The 23337-nt window shown below is 57.7% G+C and overlaps 1 protein-coding gene across 1 annotated transcript in view; it reads left to right on the top strand.

Annotated features, from left to right (window-relative positions):
• NIBAN2 (niban apoptosis regulator 2) overlaps positions 1-23337 on the top strand; it is a 52243-nt gene that overhangs the window by 26151 nt on the left and 2755 nt on the right. Inside the window, exons 2-12 of the mRNA XM_087419050.1 lie at positions 5512-5642; positions 10464-10592; positions 12314-12419; positions 13715-13882; positions 18601-18716; positions 19313-19417; positions 19509-19671; positions 20759-20946; positions 22141-22296; positions 22791-22907; positions 23087-23194. Coding sequence (XP_087275176.1) covers positions 5512-5642; positions 10464-10592; positions 12314-12419; positions 13715-13882; positions 18601-18716; positions 19313-19417; positions 19509-19671; positions 20759-20946; positions 22141-22296; positions 22791-22907; positions 23087-23194 — 1487 coding nt within the window. The remainder of the gene's footprint in view (positions 1-5511; positions 5643-10463; positions 10593-12313; positions 12420-13714; positions 13883-18600; positions 18717-19312; positions 19418-19508; positions 19672-20758; positions 20947-22140; positions 22297-22790; positions 22908-23086; positions 23195-23337) is intronic.

Raw genomic sequence — 23337 nt, forward strand, 5'->3', positions numbered from 1 at the left:
TGCAAGATGCGTTACTCAACCAGCTTTCGGAAAGGCTTGACTCCAAAACAAACTCCATGAGTGTGTGTGTGTGTGTGTGTGTGTGTGTGTGTGTGTGTGTGTATTTCATCCTGGCCCACCCCCCCATCCTGGGAAGTGGCCTCTTCAAGGCCAGATCATCCTACCCCCCGACCCCTCCACCCCCCACCCCCGTCCTGGGAAGTGGCCTCTTCAAGGCCAGATGGAGCCCACTGTCCTCATACAGGCGTGACATGGAGAGGGAGGCCCAGGGGTGGGTAGTGGCCCCCTGATGTCCCAGAGCACTGTGGTGGCTGGGCACAGTTAGGACCCTCAGCTCCACTCCCAGAATTCATGGGCTACCCTCTTGGGCTAATAAGGGAATCAGGACCCCCATGGTTGGGCCTTTCCCATGACAACCCCACGTGGGTGCTCAGGAGGTTTCTGTTGACTGATGAGTGAAATGACGTTTTGTGAGCCATTCGTCTTTCTGAGCCTTGGTTTATACACTGAAAGGTGGAGTTTTCATTTACCTGTATTTACCGCTGGGGCCATTTGAAGAATCTGGGTGTGTGTTGGGCCCTGCATCTCAGTGGGGTGAGCTTACCTCCTAATTCTGCGGGATGTGCTGGCAGAGGGGCACACAGGGGAGCAGGGATTGGCTCTGGGTACCAGCAGAGGCCGAGGATTGTGCTGGGGGAGCCCCACCCAGGTCAGGTGGGAACCTGGGTTCCAGGGTGTTCCATGCACACACCCCTTGCCTTTGCCTTTGCTGTTCCTTCTCCCAGTGGGCTCTCCCTTTGTCTGATCATTGTCTGCTGAAGACCTACTCATCATTATCATTATTATTATTTTGTGATTCTTGTCTATTTCTTTTTTTAAAAAAGTCTTTATTGGATTTTTTCAGGCTATAAGAGTTATACCTGCTAGAAAAAATTTCAAATGGTCTCTTACCATGTTGTTATAAGCTGAGCACTATTATGATTAATAGTAACGTTTATGGAGGTCCTGAGCTGAGCACTTCACTTGCTGTCCTGCTCCTGCAGAGCACTGTGAATAGATTCTGCTATCCCCATTTTACAGATGAGAAACTTGAGGCTCTCGGAGAGCTAGGCAGCTTGCAGGGCTGGCGTCTGGCAGAACTGGGACTCCAGCCCCCACCCTGTGCTCCTGGCCAGGAGGCTGGGAGCCTGGGGCTGGAGGGCAGTGTGGGGAGGGAGGCAGGGAGGATGGATGAGAAAATGTAGAAGGTCGGCGAGTCCAGCTCGCACCCTCAGACTGCTCCACCCCAGCATCTCTGTAGTTTCCAACAGCAACTGGAACACTACAGCCAGCTGAGGCCTCTGCTTCCTCTCTGCCCTTGTGGAGACGGGCTGCCCTGTGGGGCCCTGTGGACAGTGGTCAGAGCCAGGAGCAGGAGGGGGTGAGCAGGCTGCAGCTCGAACCCCAACTGCCTCGGTTTGGCTGTGCGACATCAGGTGAGCCCCTCACCCTCTCTGGCTCACAGGCCCTTTTGGGGTGGTGAGCCTTGGTCTCGGAGCTCCCAAATCCACGGCATGTGGAGTCTCTAGAAGCCGTGGGAGGAAGCGGGAAGAGCTGGTGGGGGCAGGTGTGGAGGAGAGAGGGGTGCCTGAGGCCTTGGGGACCACCCACAGACACCCAGGCAGGGACGCTGTGGTGGGATTTGAGTCATAAAAACCCCCTGGCAGCCCCAGGGAGGTAGCCGCTGCAGGGTGGCAAGAAGGGAGAAAGTGGGGTGCTGAACAGCGCCTACAGGGTGGTGGCTGCCTGGGCCGTGGCCCCAGAGCACAGCAGGAGGATCGAGGCCCGGCCTTCCCCAGAGCCACAGGGCCCGCCTGGGTCCTCCCCCACCAGCATCTGGCCAGAGAGGTGGCCCCTGTTCAGGGCTTCTCCCCATGAGCCCTTTGTCCAGGCTGGACCCCCTCCCCCGCCTGCCTAGGCCCCCACAGCATCCCGAGTCTTCATCCTCTGCCTTCCTGTGGCACTTCCTTTGTACCAAGCGCAAGGCATTTCCTCCCAAGCTATCTTAGGACATTTCTCAAGAATGTGCTCGGGGCTGCCTCTGCCAAGAAGCCACCCTCGGCCCTGCTTCCCCACGGTCTTCCCTTTCCAAACTTAGCTCGAGCCCACCCAGTTTCTTGTGCTTCCCAGGACCCTCCTCTCAGTCCTAAACCACTCCAGGAATGCCGTGGTCCACCCCTTGCCCCACAGCTTCCCCAGCCCTGGGGGCCTGGCGCACAGTGGGCCCTCAGGACCTGTTCGGCGAGTGGATGACCCCCTTGCTCAGCACCTGCCTGTGCCAGGCCATAGGGATGAGCAAGGGGGTCTAGTAGTGAGCAAAAGGGCACCAGGCCCCCCCTCCCGGGGTTGGCAGCCAATTCTTAGATACTAGCATCCCTCTGTCTCCCAATTCATTTGGCTCCCGAGTTGGGGGAGCAAGTTTGGGTAGTGGGAAACCCCACACTCTCTGGTCTGTTTGGTTCTGGAATTTGAGGTAGCAAAGGGTTTATGTGAAAACAGGTCCAGATCGATAGAGTTCTCTAGTGTGGGTAGCAAGGCGTGCCTGTAATTGCAGGTGGAAATGGGGGCCAGGGCCGCTGCCGTGTGTTTGGGGTGTGGGGTGCTTGGAGTGTCTCCTCTTTTCCTTCCCCACTGAACGAGGCACCCCTCAAGTTTCTGCCCACACCCTCTCCTCCACCCTCTGCCCAGTGCCTTCTCCCCGCCAGTCCTCGTGCCTCCGCTCCTGTTCCCATTGCCTCACTCGGACGCCTCGTCTGCATCCACACGCGAGGGTCCAGAGTAATTTCATCCTGGCCTCCTGCGCTGCCCCTTCAGGTCGGATGCTTCTGCCTGCCAGCCTCATCTTCTTTGCCTTCTGGCTCTGTTTGGGTCACCTCGTTCTGGTTTTCACTTCCTCAGCCTCCCCTGGCTTCCTCTGCCACCCACAGCCCCGTCCAACTTGGGCCTCCACGCCCCCGGGTAGGGTGATGCCTGGGCCTTCTGGCTGGGCGGTACCCTTCCCGTCCTCCCACCACCCACCCCTCGTCCAGCCCGGGGGACCTTCTAGACCCAGCCCCTCCCTGCCTGGATGTGATGTCTGGGCTTTGCTGACCCGGCAGCTGAGAGCATGCTATGAGTCAGGGAGACCCGGGTTCCAGTCCTGCCACAAGGATGGCAGCTTCTTACTGGGCCTGGCTCCTCAAGGGTCAGGCTTCCCAGAACCGTGGCCAAAGGACCCTCAAGATCCAAGGGCCCAAGCTGACCCACCCTGCACGATGGGAGAGAGCCTGTTGGGTGTCAGGCTGCTTGGGGCAGAGTCAGGACAAAACCCTGGGCTGAGGCTGTGTGGGCTGGCTGCTGAGAACCTGGCTCTCCAGTCCTGGGTCTGCAGGCCTCCTCATCCCTGAAATGGGAAAACAATAGCACTGACTCCCTAGGGTTTTCATGAAGATTCTTTGGGATCATGCGTGTAAATCCCGCCCACCCTCTGGCTCAGGTTAACACTCAATGAATGGCAGCGCTAATGATGGCGATTACATGGCTTATCAATATTATTGTTGTCTACAATCTTATTTTCTCTCTTTGGCCCCAATTCATTACCCCATCTCTCCCCCTGCCCCCCGCCCCCCACCACATCCTGCCTCATCATTTCTCAGAACAATTCCCGTGATCTTTGAGAGAGTTCTGGTTGTTTATGGTTTTTAAAAAATAGGCATTCAAAGCAAATTCCTCATTTGTTCTCCCCTTCCTCCCCCCAAAAAGAATTTGGACAGACATGACCTCATTCCAGGAAAGGGGAGCACAGGCAGGGCCAGGCATGTGGAGGGGTACATGGGCTGAGCTGCCTCTGCAGGGAGTGGAGGGAGGGGGCCTGCCTGAGACCCTGGGTGTGGGATGTGGCACACGCCTTCAGCCTTCCTCCCCGGCCACCACCTCCTGGCTGGGCCCCAAGATTGTACCCTGGCTCCACTGCCTACTAGCTGTGTGACCTTGTGCCACTGACCTAACCTCTCTGGGTCTCAGTTTCCATCTCTGTTAAAATGAGGATAATACCAGCCCTACTTCACAGAGCTATTGAGGGGATTAAATAAAATGTCCTAGCTGGGTGCCCTTAGTATCCAGAGACCACCCATGGAAGGGACGGTATCACGTCAGGCTCTTCTCTTTTGAGGAAGGACCAGGTCTTTGAAATCTGGAATCTAAGACTGTCAGAGGTGGCAGGGCCTGTCCGTCACTGAGTCCAGCCCTCTCAGTGTGCTGGGGGAAACTGAGGCCCAGAGAGGGGGCTGCACAGTGGGCCAGCACAAAGCCCAGGTTGGGACTCAAGCTACGGCTGCCCAGGACCAGGAAGTCTCTCCGAAGGAGAAGGCCCCGTCATCGTGGGTCATGACCCTCTCTGGTCCTCCGTTTCTTCGTCCTTGCATGGGGATGCCCAGGCAGCGTAAATACCAGGGGTCTGATGTGTGCTGGGCCCGCTCTGGAGGCCACAGCGCTCACCTTCTCTGTTCAGAAACTGCTTCAGCCGACGAGAAAAGCCAACGGCCAGTGAAAGCAAAAAGGTTGTTAACTTGGTAGATGAGTTCATTTTAGAATGTTTATTTTTTATTGTGGAAGGAATCATGCTTGTAAAATAATCCAAATGCTATAAAAGTGAATAAAGCAGAAAATGAACTTTACTCCGCGCTCCTCTCTCCCCCACCCGGAGCTCCCATCCTGCACGGTCTAATGCTGCTTCTGGACCTGTGCCTCTAAGTCTCCAAGCATAAGTCGTTTATATGCACAGACGGGAATCCTTTTAAATGGGATGATCGCCAGCATGTGATTCTGTACGTGCCAGAGTGTGGACACCGTCCCTTTGTTGGGACATATGCCTGTAGATGCCCTCCCTCTTCTTCCTGTCCCGGGGGAGCTGTTGTGCTGGACTGGATCATTCTCCACACGCACATTCGGCTCGTTTCCGGTGATTGCCTTGGTGCGCATGTGCCTGCTATGCCCCTGTGAGTTGTTCTGTGGGTAGGTTCCTAGAGGAGTGAGCGTGGCATCAGAGGGCACCGCATGCACCCTTAAAGTTGTGCACACAGCCACCGGTCACCCTCCAACAAGGCCGTCCCAATTTCCCGCACCCAGCCTTGGGTTAAGGTGCCCGTCCGTCCACGTCCTGCCTGGTCTGACCGGGATCTTGGTTCCGTTTGCACGTGCGTGGTGACCGGGAGGCCGAGCGTCTTTTCCCTCATCTGTCGGTTTCTTGTGTTTTCTCTGCGGTGATTTCTCTGTCTCCGGTCGTTGCCGGGTTTCCTGTCCGGAGGGTCACCCATTGTGCGCAGGAAATGCTCGGCTCTGGCCAGAGATGCAGTGTGGATGGAAGTGCCGAGCTTGTGCAAACAACTTTACAACCAGGAGTTGGGGGCGTTGGGGACGCCCTTCCCTGGGGCAGGGTCGCTGCAGCTAAGTAACCATGACGACCTCACCGTCCTGTTTGTCCTTCCCTTGCAGAGAAAACCGGGAAGATCCTGACGGAGTTCCTGCGTTTTTATGAGGACCAGTATGGCGTCGCCCTCTTCAATAGCATGCGCCACGAGATCGAGGGCACCGGGTCGCCGCAGGCCCAGCTGCTCTGGCGCAAGGTGAGGGGCGCCCAGAGGGTTCCGGGTGGGCTCTGACATCTGCTTGCTGCTTGCTTACTTGGGCCTCAGTTTCCCGTTGTTGCCGCGATGCTCTCCAAAGGCCCCACCCAGCTTCTGAATCAGAAGATAACCTGGTGGTGTTGTCGAGGCCCCTTTATCACCGTGGGTGACTCCTCCAGCTGAGCCCCTGCATCGGCAGAGCTGGGCCCTGGGGTCATCTTGACAGGCCCGGGTTCAAACCCAGCTCCTCTTCCTATAGGCTGTGTGCCCATATGCAAATGACCTTACCTGGTGGAGCCTCAGTTTACTCATCTGTAAAATGGGATGAGAACATCTCTTGCATGGGGTGGCTGTGAGGACTAAAGATTCGGTCAGCCAGTGCCTGGAGCAGGGAAGGTGCTTGGTGGGTGCTGGCGGACACTCATCATCCCTGGCCTCGTTATCCCATTATTAGTAGTAGGATGATGTTTGCCCAGTAAATGTTTGTCAAGTGAGGGACTGGAAGCTTTGTGGCTCCAGCCTGGGGGTCAGCATGGGCCAGAGGGGGCAAGCAAAGCCTCCTGGTTCAGGGACCCTGTGACTGGCCTCCAAGTGGGGCTGGGGGTGGGAATGGTGCAGAAAAAGTGGGGGAATGTCAGGAACACAGTTGGGGCTCTGAGTGCCCAGCTGGTAGCCGCCAGTCCCGCGTCTGAGCACTTGGGGTGAGAGGCCAGCCCTTGCTCCTCTGGGGGTGGTGCAAGGGGCCCCTTTTCAGCCTGGGGAAGTCTTGTGTGAGGGCACTACACACTCCAGGGCTGGGGTCATTCTCTTTCAGTGACCATCACCCTCTGCTCCCTGGGTGGCCAGGCAGGTGGCAGAGGGAGAGGTGATGAGGAGGAAGGGTGCCAGCCCCACCTCCTCTGCAGGTGGCCTGGCCCTGGAGTGGCTGAGCCGCAGCCCGGAGGCTGCTTACTCCTGGCTGGTGGCCCTGGGGCAGAGTGCCCACCACCTTCCCTCTGGGGAATCCGACTGGCTGAGCCGATCCCTCTGTGAGTGGGGTCCAGACCAGGCCATCCAGGCCACCCCAGTGCCTGGCGCTCAGGTCATCAGTGGCTGAAGTCCATGGTTGGTGGGCTGCAAAGGTGCCCTTGCCCACCTTGCCACACTTCCCCACCCTGTCCTGTTGGCTTCCTCTGGGCTGCCCGGGTCAGCCTCTGCCCAGGCTTCGAGGTGCTGGGGGCCGTGCTGGAGAGGAGGGCTGGAGGCCGGAACCCTGTGGCCTGGTAGGAAAGAACTCAGGGGGACCTGAGTCAAGTCCTCTTATTAGCTGATGGCTCGGGCAGTTGATTCAACCTTCCAGGCTCAGTCTCCTTGTCTGACAGATGGGTACCTCCTGCCCAGCGCTGTGGTGAGGACCCAGTGAGAGAATAGATGGGGTGTGGTAAGGGGGAGCAGATGGGATTACTAAGGGGGGTGAGTTCTGACTGGCTGGGTAACCCCCGACATGTGGCTTCACCTTGCTGGGCCTCAATTTCTCTGTCTGTGAAATGGCATTCAGAGAGGAGTCATCAGGGGCCGGAGGAGTCAGAGCAGCTTCGTGGAGGGGGTGGGGATTTCATGGGGTTCCGAAGGCCAGAAGGGATTTGGAGGGAGGCTATGGGGAGGCCTCTCAGGAAGGGGACCGGTGTGAGCATAGTAGGGGGACAGGGAGATGGCAGAGCAGAAAGAGCCCGAGAAGGCCCCAGACTGGGAGGGGACCTTTCCCTCCTCTCCCCTTCTTCCCCCAAAACTAGGTGACTGAAAATGTACCCCTTTACCAGGAGACCCGAAGGGGCAGGGGCCAGCCTCACTTGACCCGGCTTTGAGGATTCGTGACCCTTTGATGTCTTCTCAGCAGGAGGAACAGCTGGAGGCGTTTGCTCAGGGGGTGGGAGAGCCCTGAGGAGACCCAGGGATGACCCTGAGAGAAGATGGGCGGGCCCAGTCGGGGACACTCACTGACTGTGTCAGGGCAGGTGACGGGGTCACACTGCCCTTGCTGGCCCCGCAGACACTCGAGGAGACAGACGGTAAACAGCCATTTACACGATAAAGTGGGTACTAGGAAGGAGATGACAGGGAACTCAGAGAGTAGGGGCCTGACCTCGTCCGGGTGGCCCACGAGGGCTTCCTGGAAGAAGGGCCATCTCAGCTGAGGACCTGGAGGGGAGGTCAGGGCTCTGTGTCAGAGCATCACACGCCCTTTGCTTTTGGACCCAGAAGAGGCTGTCTGTTCCTCTGGTGTCATGGCAACCTCCTGTCCCCATGACAGCAGAGGGGCAGAGGTGCCTGGAGGTGTGGCCTGGCCTGGGTGCCTACCAGATGCACACCTGTGTGTTAGGAAAGGAGGCCTTGGGGCCAGCCCAGGTGAGCCGCTCCGAGTGGGCAGAGCTGGAGCTGACTGCTCCCCATCTGGAAAGAACAGTCACAGGCGGCCCAGGTCCCAGTAACCCAAGGCAGAAGCAGGGGCCGCTGACAGCACCAGACATTTACTCCGCGGGAGAAATGCCTTTAACACTCATAAGGGTGCAGATTCATTGCAGAAAAACAGAAGTAACACGTAAGCAAGAAGAGTTTAATGAAATCGCCCACAATCCCTGAAAATAGGGACTTTTGGTCCTATTTTGCCGCTCAGGAAGCATGATGCTAAGTCATGATGATAATGTCGTAACAATAGAAATAATAATAATATTAATCATCATCACCATAATAACACCGATTGTTTTCATTAGAAACAATAATAGAGATAATGATAATACGATGACAATAGTAACGGTAATAATGAAAACAGCGGGTGTTCTGTGCGGGCACTGTTCGTCTACCTGGCACGACACGGCTCTGAGGGATTATGACTAGATCCGTATCACAGATGTGGACACCGAGGCTGGGAGAGGTGGAGCCGCTGGTCCAGGCTCCGTGGTGTGGGTGGTGCAGCGGGGCCGGAACTAGCGCGGCATCCGAGAGTTTTGCAGAGTCCGAGACGGTTTGCCTGGGCTGTTGGTTCCGTTTCGTTTCCTGCAGGCCTTCCAGTGGAAACAGGACTCTGCCATTTGAAAGTCTTGAAAATAAAACCCAAACCTGCAACTAACCATCCATTCCGGCTGCCCAAGGATCTGGGGGTGGGCTTGGGGGTTGGGGTGCTGAGCCCCTGCCGGGGAAGGCCTGCCAGATGGGAGCTTGGTCGTTGGCCACAGCCTCCCCCTGCCCCTGAGTCCTGGGCTCCTGCCCTAAGCAGGGAGGAGGACGCAGACCAGAGCCTGGGGGGAGCAAGGGTCTTACCAGGGTGTCAGGAGAGCTCTGTCTGCTCTTTCTAGAAAAGATTCAAAAGAGAGCTGGGTTGAGACTAGGCCCGGTCTAAATATAGACCACTTAGCATAGCTTTGTGATGGGCAAAGCCCACTGTGGGGGAGTGGGGGGGTGATGGTGGGACCATTTTCTTTTCCTGTAAATATTTTTATCCCTGGGTAGGAAGCAGCCTGCGGGGTCCTATTGTTTGAGTACAATGTGTCCTCATTTTCCAGGAGTGTTTTGGCATTTCCCCTTGAGTGGCAGGGAGGTTGCTGGGAAGAGAGAGCTGCCTGTGAAGAGACAGGGCCTGGGGTGGCTTGAGAGGGGCCCAGAAGCAGAGCAAGGAAGCTGGGAAGGGTTAGGCACCATTAAATTAATACTTTCTCCCATTTTACATATGATATGTGTTTCTTTTCATAAAAGGCACCACATTTATCCTAGAACAGATAGAAGCTGCCTGGAAACCAAGGAACACTAGACTCCCCAGCTCCTCCTGTCCAGGAGTAAGCCTGCTCCCTTTTGGCCTCTATTTCTCCTTTCCCGAAGCTTCCCTGTGCTGGTCTCCTCAGGAAGTCTCTCCCCCGGATGATCACCCTCGCCCCCTCCTCAAATAAGTCAGGCCGTGGATCTGGGAGACCGACACAGGCTGAGAGATTCTCAGTGGTCAGGGTGGCCCGCGTCTTGTGAGCTGAGCGCACTGCCTGCCTGGTACCCGCTGCTTGCGTGGTCTCTGCATGCGTCATCTCATAGAATCCTTGAGATACCTCGATGAAGTCAGTGCTGCCACGGTTCCCATTTTACAGATGAGGAAACTGAGGCTCACAGAGGTGCCGGGACAGGCGGAAGTCACACTGAGTCAGAGGCAGAGTCAGAGCTGGGGCTTTGCAGGAAGGCCGGCCCACACTGCCCACCAGTCTGCCAGGACGCCAGTCAGACGTCAAACCCTCTGGACTGAGGTCCCTTCCATCCCCACCCAGATTCATGGGGGCCATCTGCCAGCTGTCAGAGCTGGGGAGGCTCTCTGGAGCCACCTTGGTCTTTTGTTGTCCTGAGGGGAAACTGAGGCCCAGAGCTGGGAAGAGACTTGCCTGGGTGCTGGGGCCTTCACAGGCCTGGCCTGTGGGCGTGTCCCCTCCTGCTGGAGTGACTGCCTGGCGCCCACGTCACAGTGGTGGGTGGATGTGGAAGCAGCCTGCAGACGGAGTGGGAGACTTTGGTCCCGCCTGGGCCCTGAATCGTGGTGCCTGGCCTGGATTCATGTCCTGGCCTCACCACTGCTCCACCTGGACCCTGGGGAGCCCCTTCACTGTCCTGAGCCTCACTTTCCTCATCTGCCAGATGGGTGAGACTCAGGAGGACTATGTGGGGACTCAGGGAGATCAGGATGGAGGGTGTGCTCAGCAGGGGTGAGCTCGCAGGCACTGCTGGCCCGGCTCTTACCTTCTGGGGTGACCTCTGCTCCTGCCGAGCAGTGGCAGGAGCCGGCCTCACTCCCCACCCCCCTCCCTCCCGCAGGTGCCGCTGGATGAGCGCATCATCTTCTCGGGGAACCTCTTCCAGTACCAGGAGGACAACAAGAAGTGGAGGAACCGCTTCAGCCTCGTGCCCCACAACTACGGGCTGGTGCTTTATGAGAACAAAGTGGTGAGGCCCCAACCCCAGCTCCTCCCGGGCCCAGCTGGGCCTGTTTCTTCCTCCTGCCCCACCAGCCTCCTCCTCTGTGCTAGTTATCACTGCATGCCCCCTGCTCCTAAACCCAAGCCTCCAGACCCCCATCTTCAGCCTGCCTCCCAGCATCCCCCCTCAGTGGTCACCAGGGCCAAACCAGAACCTCAGCACCCGCCCTCCTTCCCACCTCCCCAAACCTGCTTGCTCTGCTGGGTGCCCCTCTAAACGGCATTTCACCCAGCCCGACACCCAGCTCTTGGGGTCACTTTTCACTGCCTCTCTCCCCACAACCAACTCGTCACTAGCTCCTACCCCCACCCCACCACCTCTCCATCCTTGCTCCTCAGCAGCCACAGCAAACTGAAAACATGAGTCTGGCCAGCTTACCCCTGGGTAGTGGTCCCATCTTTTACCTTTTTGATTTCCCCCCTTGCAACTCTCTGCCCCCCAGTCTGTTGATAAGTGTCCTGCAATTGTTCCTTTTCTTTGCTTTGGGCCCTTGGGGAAGCCCCTCCTGGTTGAGCCACAGACCCAATTTCTTCTACCCATCATTGCTCCGGAGCAGCCAAAAGGACAGGCCGGAGTGCTGACTGTTTCAAGGGAAATTAGTGGCAGAGGAACATGGAGTCAGGAGCATCCTGATGCCCCAGGGCAGTGGTTCTCAAAATGACAGCGTGCCTCAGGGTTACCTGGAGGGCTCCTTAAAAAACAGGTTCCTGCGCCTATCCCGAATTTGATTCAAGTCTGGAGTGGGGCCAAGTATTTGCATGTCTAACAAGTTCTAGGTGATGTTGATGCTGCTGCTGATCAGCGACCACACTTTGCAAATCTTTGCCCCAGAAGTTCTGAGCCACTCTCAAGAAATGGATTGACCAGTGACACCTAGTGGCAGGGTGCAGCATGGCAGCCCTACCGTATGAGCTATTACATCAGAACTCCTTTTCCTTCCATTGGTGTAAGAAAGCAACGCCCAGATGTAATTCTCCTCCAGAGGCAACTTATGTGATGCTCAGAACCTAGGAACTTGGTGGGCAGTTCAGGCTAATGGTCAAAGACCCTGGGCTCTGGAGGCTGACAGACCAGGTTCATGTCCTACGTCTGCCACTTACCAGCTGTGTGAACTTGTGGCTGATAATGGTACCCACCTCTTGGATTGTGAGAACTCTGGGAAATGAAGCATGCAATGCCCTTAGCGCAGCGCCTGGTGTGTAGTGAACACTCGCTAGTGGTAGCTGCTGATAGTAGAGGCAGTAGTCACAGTAGTGCTAACAATGACCTCAGCCATGCTCACTGGTCCTCGCTGTGCCGACGCTGAGCTACACATTTTACGTGGATCGTCTCAGGCCTCACGCAGCCCTGGGAGGTAGGAGCTGTTGTCACCCTGGCTTTACAGATGAGGAAGCTGAAGTATAGGAGGTGAAGGAACTTTTTCATCACACAGACGTACTCAGTGGAGCCAGGATTGGAGCCCAGAGCCCAGTCTGGTCACTATACCATGTTGTCTCTAGTCACCGCGCTGGTCAAACTCCTCTTCCTCTGCCCTCTCCCTCTCTCCCTCCTCCTCTTCTCCCTCCCCCTTCTCATCCCCGCCTTGGCAGGCCACACTGAGTAGGGCCCTGGAGCCAGAGTTGGAGATGGGATTGGGGCTTGGCCACACCCATAACCCCCATGGACCATCTCTCTTGCCCCCTCCTCAGGCCTATGAGCGGCAGGTCCCACCCCGAGCCATCATCAACAGTGCAGGCTACAAAATCCTCACCTCCGTGGATCAGTACCTGGAGCTGGTTGGCAACTCCTTACCAGGTAAAGGACTCTGCGTCCCTGGCCGACATTCCCTGCACAGGCCTGGGGATTTGGCCAGGGGAGAGGGCGGCCCTGATCCCAGAGCTCCAGGCTCCACATTTGCAGAAAGACCAGCTGGGCCTAGAGCTGGCAGCAGGTGCCCTTGAAGGGGAGGCCTTGTGGGCCTGAGAGGGGGTTTGCCTGAGGCCACCCAGTGCATTGGGGCTGGAGCAGTGTGGCCCCCCACTGGGTCCCCTGCTTCCTAAGCCTTAGGATCACGTTGTGCAGTGAGGGTCTCACTCTCCGCCCTTCCCACCTCCCGGAGTCCTTGAGAGATTCCCAGGAGAAGACGGTCGAGATGACTCTGCTTTGTAAACTGCTGAGTCAGTACTGCATTTGGAGGAATTATTCTAGGTGTTCTGTTTCTACCCGCCCCCTGCCCCCCATCAGAGATTCCAGAAGCCTAACATAAACACCTCTGCCTCTCATATGATCCCAGGGAAACTAAGCGGAGGGGGAGATGCCAGCCTGGGGGGCAGCTTGTGCCCCCGGAGAGGACTTGGGAGTAAAGCGCCCCGTGTGGTTGGGGGCTCTGCTGGAATCCGGCAATCCTGGCTTCCAGCCCCGATCTGGCTTGGTTTTTGCTGTGTCTTCTCGGGCAACACAGCACTGCGAGGACTGACCTTGGAGTGTTGTGTAGACCCCAGGAGGTGTTGTGTGCACCGCGCCCAGCAAGGGGACGCAGAGCCAGGGCGCAGAGAAGAACTGTCATTGTCGTATTATTAACAACAGTGGGGAGGTCACAGCCCAGGACCCCTTATCTCGCTGGATCTCAAATATCCATGTGGACAAAACAGAAAGAGAGAGAAAATTCTCCTTTTCATTTTCTATCCACTCCCATGCCTCCTGCCCCCCTTGGACATTTAAACCACACTTTGGCCTCCACAGCTGAAATTTGGAAGGAAACCCAAGAAGGTAAGGCTCAGCCTTTGACCCTGAGGGTCTGGCCCTGTGTTATTTGTGCCTCATGCACGGCGTTTAGAACCTTCCCCAAGAGGGAGGTGGATGTGACCACATTACCAGTGCTAAGAAACGGGTCTGAATAGATGCTGGGGGATTCTGAGGTTCCTTCAGCCAGGCTGTGGAGGACACAGCGAGAAGGAAGGATGCTACCTCCCCACTGTCTCTCTGGTCACCCCGGGACAGGCTAGCCCTCTCTGGGCCTGAGCCTGCCCCTCAGAGCTGGGCCCAGGGATCAGCTGCCTGCCCTCCTCTGGCCGCAGAGGGCAGCTGCTCAGCAGACGCTGTCTCCACAGGGACCACGTCGAAATCAGGCACCGCCCCCATCCTCAAGTGCCCCACGCAGTTCCCGCTCATCCTCTGGCATCCCTCTGCACGTCACTACTACTTCTGCCTGATGACGGAAGCGGAGCAGGACAAGTGGCAGGCTGTCCTGCAGGACTGCATCCGGCACTGCAACAATGGTGAGTGGCCTCACCTTTGTGGGGCAGGTGGGCCGTTACCTGGGTTATGTGCTGAATGGTGACACCTAGTGGCTGAGTGCGGTGTGGCAACCCTGCTCTGTGAGCTGTTGTAATTTTCCTTCTGAGGTTGTAAGAAACCATTGTGATGTTACCCTTAACCTTCTTGCTGGATGAAAATAATTCTGTGTTGCTCAGAAAAAATGTCAGAAGTTGTTCTCAGAGGGCTACACTTGTTGAGTTCTTGGACCCTGGGTCACAGAATCACAATCCTGATTCTGCCACTTTCTAGCACCATGACCTTAGGAGACTGACTTACTTCTTGGAACCTCTGTAAAATGGGGATAATGATGCCTCCTGGGTCTTAGAGGTTTGTGAGGATTCCCAGTGAGAATCCACTGGTAAAGATTTTTTTTTTAATTATATCATTTCTTTCCTGGGATTCTGGGAGTTCACTTCCTCCCTCAGGGCCTCCGTGTTCTCATCTGTAAAGTTATGAGGTCTCTTCCAGCTCAATCATTCGTTCAACAAACATTTTTAGTGTCTGGGCACTGAGGATGCAACAAGGGAGCAAGACATGGTCCCTGTCCCCATGCTGCCGGCAGTCTGGGGCGGGGGAGACAGATGTTAAACAGATGAGGACACCAGCGGGTGATGAGTTGCAGCTGCGCTGGGTGCTGGGCAGGAGACACCCTGGGAGCCATGGGGGGGTGTGTACTGGGGGGTGCTGATCCTGTGTATGAGGAGGGGTCAATCAGGGCGGCTCCCTTGAGGAGGCGATGGTTCAGCTGAGACCTGAAGGATGAGTAGTCCTCCAGTAGAGGAAGGAGTGCTCCAGACAGGAAGGAACAAGCTTGAAGGGAGGCCCAGAGGCCAGAGCAGTGTCGAGGCCGTGAAGTGGGGAAGGGCTGACCTGAAAGGGGGCTGGAGGGGGCACTGGGGTCAGGTCAGGTGGGCCTTGTAGGGCTTTAAGGAGTTTGATCAAAAAGGCTTATGATTGTCTCCCGAGGGGAGGGTGAGGCCCTGAGGGTCTTTCTGCCTTGTCCTGGATCCTGAACTTCCATCCTGGTGACCTGGCCTCCATGCGGCAGAAGGAGGCTGTTGCCCCCGCCCCCACCCCACCCTCCCGGCCTTGGGCACAGCTCCACACCGCGGTGGATGGACGGTGTGGGCACCCACACCGGGAGGCCGGGCTGCCGCGGTGACTTGGCTCACCCCACCCGCCTCTCAGCTCCCCAGAGCCGCCTCTGCCCCATCTGGAATCTGCCAGGTGGGAGGGACCAGGTCTTCAGTCAGGCCAGCCCCTGCCACCTGGGCGCAGCCCTGCTGCCCACAAAGGGCCTCCTGTTCCCAGGTCCCCGTGGGCTGTGGGGCCAGGACTGGGCGGAGATGATCTGGGCTCTGGCTGCCTGGCCGCGGGCACCCTCCCTCCTTCTCCCTCTTCCTTCCCTCCCTCCCCCGTCCCTGGCCCTGCTCCACCCTCTCCAGGTTTCCAAGGCTAATGGCTGACCTGGCAGGGTGACCCCAGGCCAGGTGGGGGTGGGGACAGAACAAGGTGGAGAAGAGCCCGCCGTTCGCTTCCCCGTGAGCACAGTGCGATGATGACGAGCTCCAACCTGGCGGGATTATTGGGGGGAGTAAATGAGCGGGTTCCGGTTGTGCTCTTGGCCCCGTGCCTGGCACATAGTGGGCGCTCAGCTGGGAGGTGGAGGGGGCGCCCTTGGGTGTGGGGTGCTGTGGGCAGGAGGGGGGCCAGGGAGAGCTGGCGGGGAGGCAGGGGGAGAGGGGCGCCCTCAGGCGGGAAGGTGTTCCAGAGCTGACAAGGCTGGTTGTGGATGAGCCTTCCTCCCCCTTGAGGACTGTGGGAAAGTTCTCTGTGTCCTTGGAGGCAGGGCCTGGGATTTCTGGAGCCTGGAGTTGCTCACTCCGGGGACTGCCAGGAAGTGGGGGGTGGGCGGGGAAGGAGGCCAAGCTGGGTGGACGCCAGCTCGTCCCAGGGCCCCCCTCACATCCTGCATTCCTGGAGCAGCTGGGGGTGGCAAGAGGCAGCTGGGGCACTGAGCTGAGCCCTGGGGTGGGCCTGGGGTGCCGAGGTCAAGGCCTCTTCCTGTCTGACCGTGGTCCCCCTCTGCCTGCCCCCGGGACTGAGGAATGCAGTTTCCTTTCTCAGCCTGACCCTGAGGACCCCACAGGCAGGAAGTCTCCAGGTCTGGCTGGAGGCAGCTAGTCCTGATCTGAGCCATGGTGCTGCCATTCCCTAGCTGTGTGTCCTCATGCCAATAACATTGCCTCTCTGAGCCTGTCTCCTCATCGGGAGAAGTGGGGCTGAGAACAGCCGTCCCTCACAGGGCTGTTTTGAGGATTAGAGAAGGGAAGTTTTTCGAGGTCTCAGCCCAGGGCTGATGTCTTAGCTGGCTCGGCTGCCATAACAAAGTACCGCAGACTGGGGGGCTTAAACAACAGAAATTCATTTTCTCACAGTTCTGGAGGCTGGAAGTCCAGGATCAAGGTGTCGGCAGGTTTGATTTCTTCTGAGGCCTCTCTCCATGACTCGCAGATGGCCGTCTCCCCCGTGTCTGCACTTGGTCCTCCCTGTGTCGGCACACGGTCCTCCCTCTGTGTGCACGTTTTCTGTGTCCAGCTGTCCTTTTCTTATAAGGACATCGGTCATGTTGGATAGGGCCCAGCCTAACCCTCTCATCTTTACTTAATCACCTCTTTAAGTCACAGTCACATTCTGAGGTACTGGGGGTTAGGAATTCAGCATTTGAATTTGGGGGGTGGGGGAGACACCTGGAAAGCGGCCCCCGCCCTGCACACCTGACTCGTGGCCTGTAGCATGTAGACGCCCTGATGCGAGAAAGGCTGCATAGAATGCACCGCCCGGATTTTCCAGGCTAAACCTGGTCTCTGGGAACCTGTGCCCCTTCCTCCCCTGGCCCAGGTGGGCAGCGCCCACCCCAGGGCCTCTGCGAGGCGCCCCGGCTGGAACACCCCTGCTCTGCTCCAGTCACTCCTGCCTGATCTCAGGTCCTGAAACAACAGGGACGAGACCCCCCCTAATGTCCCCATCCAGTCCAGGGAGCCGCCACTGGGGGGATGGGGACGGGGCCCGCTTCCCCCCGCTGACCTCCCGTCTAGCTCAGACAGGCAGTGATTCCCGCCGTCAGCCGGATGTGGGGGGGTTCCTCCCCTCGCCAGAGAGGGGCTTTTTCTCTGTGGGGGTGACTCAGCCCGTAGTCATCGCAGTGGGAGCTGGGGTTTTGGAGGCAAGGCTGCTGTTTCCCCTTCCCTCGGCTCCGGGGACACAGCGGTCGGAGGCTCGCGGCCAGCGGAGCCGCCTGCTGCCTGGCTCCGAGGTGTTGAACCACGTTCTTCCCCAAGTCGGATGTTGCAACTTCCTGCAGCTTGTCCCCGCAGCACCCATTCTGGAGGGCCACGCCTTGCTCATCCAGCCACCTTGCCAGCACGGGGGAAGTGGGCAAACTCATCTGGGCCACTGCCACCAACACCCACGGCAATAACAAAAATAGAGAAATGGTATTTTCTAGCCAGACCTGGACACACAGGGGTGAACAAGGCAGACCCAGGGCCTGCCCCCGGGCAGCAAGAGCCGTTCACTGCGCAGTTACTAATAAAGAATGATGCAGGGCCGGCCCCGTGGCTTAGCGGTTAAGTGCGCGTGCTCCGCTACGGGTGGCCCGGGTTCGGATCCCGGGTGTGCACTGATGCACCGCTTCTCCGGCCATGATGAGGCCGCGTCCCACATACAGCAACTAGAAGGATGTGCAACTATGACATACAACTATCTACTGGGGCTTTGGGGAGCAAAAGGGGAATAAAGGAAGAGGATTGGCATTGATGTTAGCTCAGGGCTGATCTTCCTCACAAAAAAAAAAGAAGAACAATGCAGTACCGCCCCGGGGCCTGCGCTGAGGCCCCTGGACTTCACGATGCACAGGCCGTCCCCACTCTCTGGCCCCCGGTGCCTCACAGTGGGTGTGAGGCCAGGCCAGGTCATTGTTCCCGCTGTTCAGAAGAGGAAACCGAAGCCCTTTCGGGTTCAGTGATCTGGAACAAAGCTTGGCAAACTCTGGCCCCTGGGCCACCTTCGGCCCATTGCCTATTTCTGTAAATGAAGTTTTGCCGGCTCGTTTGTTCACAGATTGGCTGTGGCCACTTTCACGCTGCAGTGGCAGAGTTGAGTGGTCGCAACAGAGATCGTCTGGCATGCAGAACTGCAAATGTTTACTGTCTGGCCCTTGGCAGGGAAAGTGTGCAGGCCCCGGATGCAGACAGTAAGGGGAGGGAGCAGGACCGGAACGAGGGCGCCCTCTCCGCTGTGCTGGGCGGCCTCTCCTGTCGGGGCGGGGTGGCCTCTAGTCGTGGCCCTGCCACTCGCCGCCCTTGGACCCTTGGCAGTGGCCTGACCTTGGAGCCTGTTTGTTTTTTCGTCTGTGAAGTCGGGTTAATGACAGTGCCCATGTCTTGGGGTGGGTGGGAGGATTTGAGACGATAAGGAGGATTGCCTCGCTGCTGTTGGTGGTGGGTTATCATCGCTGTGACGGTCACTGCATCTACTCCTGCCACAGTTACTACAGGGGCTGTGGGGGTCGCAGGTGGGGTTCGGGGGGGTGGGGTTTGGCCGGCAGTCAGTTGGTCTTGGTGGAGGCTGCTGGGCCGTCCTGCCGACCTCCTCACTCCCTCCCTCTCCTGAGTAGGGATCCCCGAGGACTCCAAGGTGGAGGGCCCTGCATTCACGGACGCCATCCGCATGTACCGCCAGTCGAAGGAGCTGTACGGCACCTGGGAGATGCTGTGTGGGAATGAGGTGCAGGTGAGGCTGGGAGGGCTGGTGGGGAGACTGTGGAAGTCACCCTGGGTCCAGAGGGTGGGGCTGGACACCGACAGGGCTCTGGGGCACTGTAGGTTTGGGCGGAGATGACAAGCTCAGATTCAAACAGGTGGAGGCTGAGTGGGTCATGCAGGTTGAGGTACTTGTTACTCTGCTCAGTCATTTACTGAACACTTACCCTGGACCAGGTGCCAGGGTGCCACTGTGAACAAGAGGGATGTAGCCCTGGGCCTCAGCGGGCTCTCTGTGCAGCAGGAGAAACACACATTTTACACACACACAAACACTTCCATGCTTAGGCAAGAGGGAAGGGGGTGTGGTATTCCAGACAGGAAGGCAGCACGTGCAAAGGCCCTGAGGTGGGACCCCTGAGCCTGAGGATCCTGCAGGACACCCCAGCAGATAAGCTGGGACCTGTGGGAATGATACTCAGGAGAGAAGCTCAGTGGAGATGTGGAGCAAAGGGCCAACCCCCGAGGAGGTGGGAGCTTGAGTGGCTGGACTTGCCGGAACACGGAGAGAAACGTATCAGCTGGACATGGTCCAAGCGCTGCCTGGCTTGTGCCTCCCGGTCGTAGATCCTGACAAACCTGGTGATGGAGGAGCTGGGCCCTGAGCTGAAGGCGGAGCTCGCCCCACGGCTGAAGGGGAAACCGCAGGAGCGACAGCGGCAGTGGATCCAGGTGGGCCGGCCTGGGCCCGGGAGCAGGGGCGGGGGGCTTGCAGCTGTCTGGCCCCCTCAGCCTGGCGCTGACGCCGCGGCTCTGCCCGCAGATCTCGGACGCCGTGTACCGCATGGTGTACGAGCAGGCCAAGGCACGCCTTGAGGCCGTGCTGTCCAAGCTACAGCTGGCCCGGCCGGCCATGGAGGCCGCCATCCGCACCGACATGGACCAGATCATCACCTCCAAGGAGCACCTGGCCAGCAAGATCCGAGGTAGGCAGGCCGCCCGCCGTGCTTGTCATTGCCAGGCAGACACGCTGGGACCTCGGGCCCTCCTGGGCCAGGGCCGACCTCCTGTCTATTTCATGGATTCGTGTACATTTCACAGCAATGACTTGATTCATTGATTGTTTCAAAAGATCAAAGTCAAATCTGAGCATTGTTCTCTTCCAACTCCTGTGAGTTGTTTTGGGGCTGTTATTTCTGTAAACCTAGATCTTAAAGATCTAAATTTCTGTCCAGGAGGTTCAGGCCTTCTTCTCATCTTTGGTCAATCACAGATTTTCACGTGTTGTTGAGCAGATGTCAGCTTAATTTGGTGATGATCGCTTTCTCGGCAAGTCTGGCTTTTCTGGGTCAGTTTACGCTCTTTTCTGTTCTCAGCCAGATGGGATCCTTTCGCTCCCTTGTCACCTGTAACACACTGGCTGTGTGTGGTTTTAGTGGTTGTCAGCTGCCCGAGGGTTATTCTCTCCCCGCTGTATTCACTATGAGCTAGCTAGGACGCCCAGAGTTGGCATTTATTTCCTGGAATAAACAACATTAGCTGGGCAGAGGAGAGAGAGGGACATTAAAAGACTCCCTGGGTACAAATGCCTTGGTCAGAATGTCCCGGAGATGGTCCCTGCCCACGGGGAAGCAGCCTTTACGTAGGACGCTAAGCCGGGCTCCACCGTTCCAGAGCAGGATCGGTCTCTGTGTTTGCAAAACCCAGAGGCTCATCAAATCTACTGAAGTGCTTTTTTTTTTTTTAAACAAAGGAGCAAGACCCCCAAAGATGAGTTTTTCTCTACCTCTAGCTAAGTAGAAAAACTGACAGACCTTTAGACTAGCATTCCCCTTAGTTTCTTGCCATTGTAATTTCAAAAATATCAGGGTCCGATCTCAGAGTACCGCTATGTTTGCTGCATGGATTTATTATCTTTGGCAACTGTTTCTCTAGAATCATCCAGTTTGCTAATGTTGTCACCAGTGGTTTTCTGTAAAAAATAATGCAACAGCCTGCCTCGAGCCTGGGGTTCTGGAAGGACCGGGAGTTGCTCCGGGGGAGGTGTGAGCTAACAGCTCCCTCTGGGCGCAGCCTTCATCCTCCCCAAGGCGGAGGTGTGTGTCCGGAACCACGTGCAGCCCTATATCCCGTCCATCCTGGAGGCCCTGATGGTGCCCACCAGCCAGGGCTTCACCGAGGTGCGGGACGTCTTCTTCAAGGAGGTCACCGACATGAACCTGAATGTCATCAACGAGGGCGGCATCGATAAGCTGGGCGAGGTGAGGCGACCCAGCCCCCGGGGAGGGGAGCGGCTCTTGGGTTTGGGTCTGGTCTGCCCCATCAGGCCCTCACTGTGATCCGGAGCGGGCCACTCCCCTCCTGGGCGTAACCTGTAAACAGAGATTCTGCTGGAGACCGAGGGCCGAGCACGGGAGGCCAGAGCTATGGGCTGTCCTGTTGGGGGCCAGTAGTTAGGAAGGAGGGGGACCTTAACCCCCCGCCACCGGCCTTTGTAAGCAAAGTGGTTATTATTTTTTTTTTTTCTTTTTTCTCCCCAAAGCCCCAGTACATAGTTGTGTGTCATAGTTGTAGAGTTGTAGCTCTTCTATATGGGACACCGCCAGAGCATGGCTTGATGAGTGGTGAGTAGGTCTGCGCTCAGGATCCAAACCGGCGAACCCTGGGCCGCTGAAGCGGAACACGTGAACTTAACCGCTGCACCACTGGGCCAGCCCCCAACTGGGTTGTTAAATGGCAAAGAACTTAAGAGAGAGAGAGGGAGGGAAGGAGGAAAAGATGGAAAGAAAGGCAAGCTTCAGATATGAGTAACGTAATTATCAAGGTAGAATTAAATACATAGATGCCACTTCATGTACCCCACACATGGAGACAGCCCGTCTCTCCCACTGCTCCTCAGTTAGCTGGTTCTCGGGGTCACTGCCCTTTCACAGACCCCATATTGGGGTACTCGGCTGCCTGGAGCCCCACATTGTTGTCAGGTGCAGAGAGAACTGATCTTGTAATCTTAGCTACCTCTACCACACCACAAATTGAGGAGTCTGCAGATAATAATCATAGAATTTGAGAACCAGAAAGGACCTTAGGGATCATGAAATACTATCTCTTGATTTTGAGGCTGAGGAAACCGAGGCTCAGAGAGGGTGAGCGACTTGCCCAAGGTCACCCAGTGCCGCAGAAGGGCCCGAGAACCCTTCTTCCAGCACCCAGGCTGGCCTCTCTCCACGGCATTGTGCTGCTGGACCATGCTCCTCCTGACTTCAGATCCTCACCCTTCCTGTCCCGGGCCCTTCAGGGCTTGCCCTTGTGGGCACCACACCTAGGTGTCCTTCCCTGGCGCTGGTGCCAGCTCTAGGGCCTGCTCTCTGAGGGCCCACGCAAGGCATGGGTCTGTGGAGGCTGCCTCACCCCTCAGGCGGCCCCAGCTCAGCTCAGGCATCCCTGCCTCCCTGCAGTACATGGAGAAGCTGTCCCAGCTGGCGTACCACCCCCTCAAGATGCAGAGCTGCTACGAGAAGATGGAGCCGCTGCGGCTCGATGGGCTGCAGCAGCGTTTCGACGTCTCCAGCACGTCTGTGTTCAAGCAGCGAGCCCAGATCCACATGCGTGAGGTGAGCCTGAGGCTGCTGCCCCAGCTCACCCCGCACCCATGCTCACTCCATACCTGCCTTCGCAGGTCCCTGTCTCCCCCATGCCAGCCTCACTCTTAACTGGGCCCCGCCCTCCACACATGCTGTGCTGCTCTCCCATCTTCTTGGAACACCTGTCCCTCTGTTCACCTGGCTAATCCGGACTCACTTTTCAGGTCTTGGCTTAGAGTTCCCTTCCTCCGGGAAGCCCTCCTTGCTCCCCAAACCCCTTCCTGCAGGGCCCAGGACCTCTGTTTCCTGTTTCCTTGAGTCAGGGACTGGCCCTGGTAGCCAGCACTGTGCCAGCACACAGTAGGCACTCAGTAAAGATGTGGGTGAGTGAACAGGTGAATGAGCACACAGGTGCCCCCACGCCTCCCAGGCAGGCCTGGGGCGGCTGGTTGAGGAGCCCCTCAGAGGCTAGCCCGAAGGGCTGGGGTCACTCTGGGCCTTCAAGTGCCTTGGTTGCCCCGCAGCAAATGGACAACGCTGTGTACACCTTTGAGACCCTCCTGCACCAGGAGCTGGGGAAGGGGCCCACCAAAGAGGAGCTGTGCAAGTCCATCCAGCGGATCCTGGAGCGGGTGCTGAAGGTGAGCGCCCGCCCGGCCCGGCCCTCTCCTAAGTGTGGCCGAGCCCTGAGCCTAGTCCTGGGCTGGCACCAGGGTTGCTGCCCCTACGGGAGGCGCCTCCGACCCCTTGTGCAGGTGAGGACACTGAGGCTCAGGGCGGAGGGCCAGTGGGGCCCGCTGACCCGGCCGCGCTCCCGCAGAAATACGACTACGACAGCAGCACCGTGCGGAAGCGCTTCTTTCGGGAGGCCCTGCTGCAGATCACCATCCCGTTCCTGCTCAGGAAGCTGGCCCCCACCTGCAAGTCGGTGAGCACCCCTGCCCCTGCTCACCCCACCACTCCAGCCCCTTGGGCCTCGGCCCTCTGCTCCCTGAGAGCCCGCGGAGGCCTGCCTAGCTGGCCAGATGGGACTCGAGACCCTGACTGTCCCTCTCTCTGCCCCTGCGCCCG

This window comes from Ceratotherium simum, chromosome 29 (assembly GCF_057802395.1).
Source record: "Ceratotherium simum simum isolate JZ-2026a chromosome 29, ASM5780239v1, whole genome shotgun sequence".
NCBI classification, from domain to species: domain Eukaryota; kingdom Metazoa; phylum Chordata; class Mammalia; order Perissodactyla; family Rhinocerotidae; genus Ceratotherium; species Ceratotherium simum.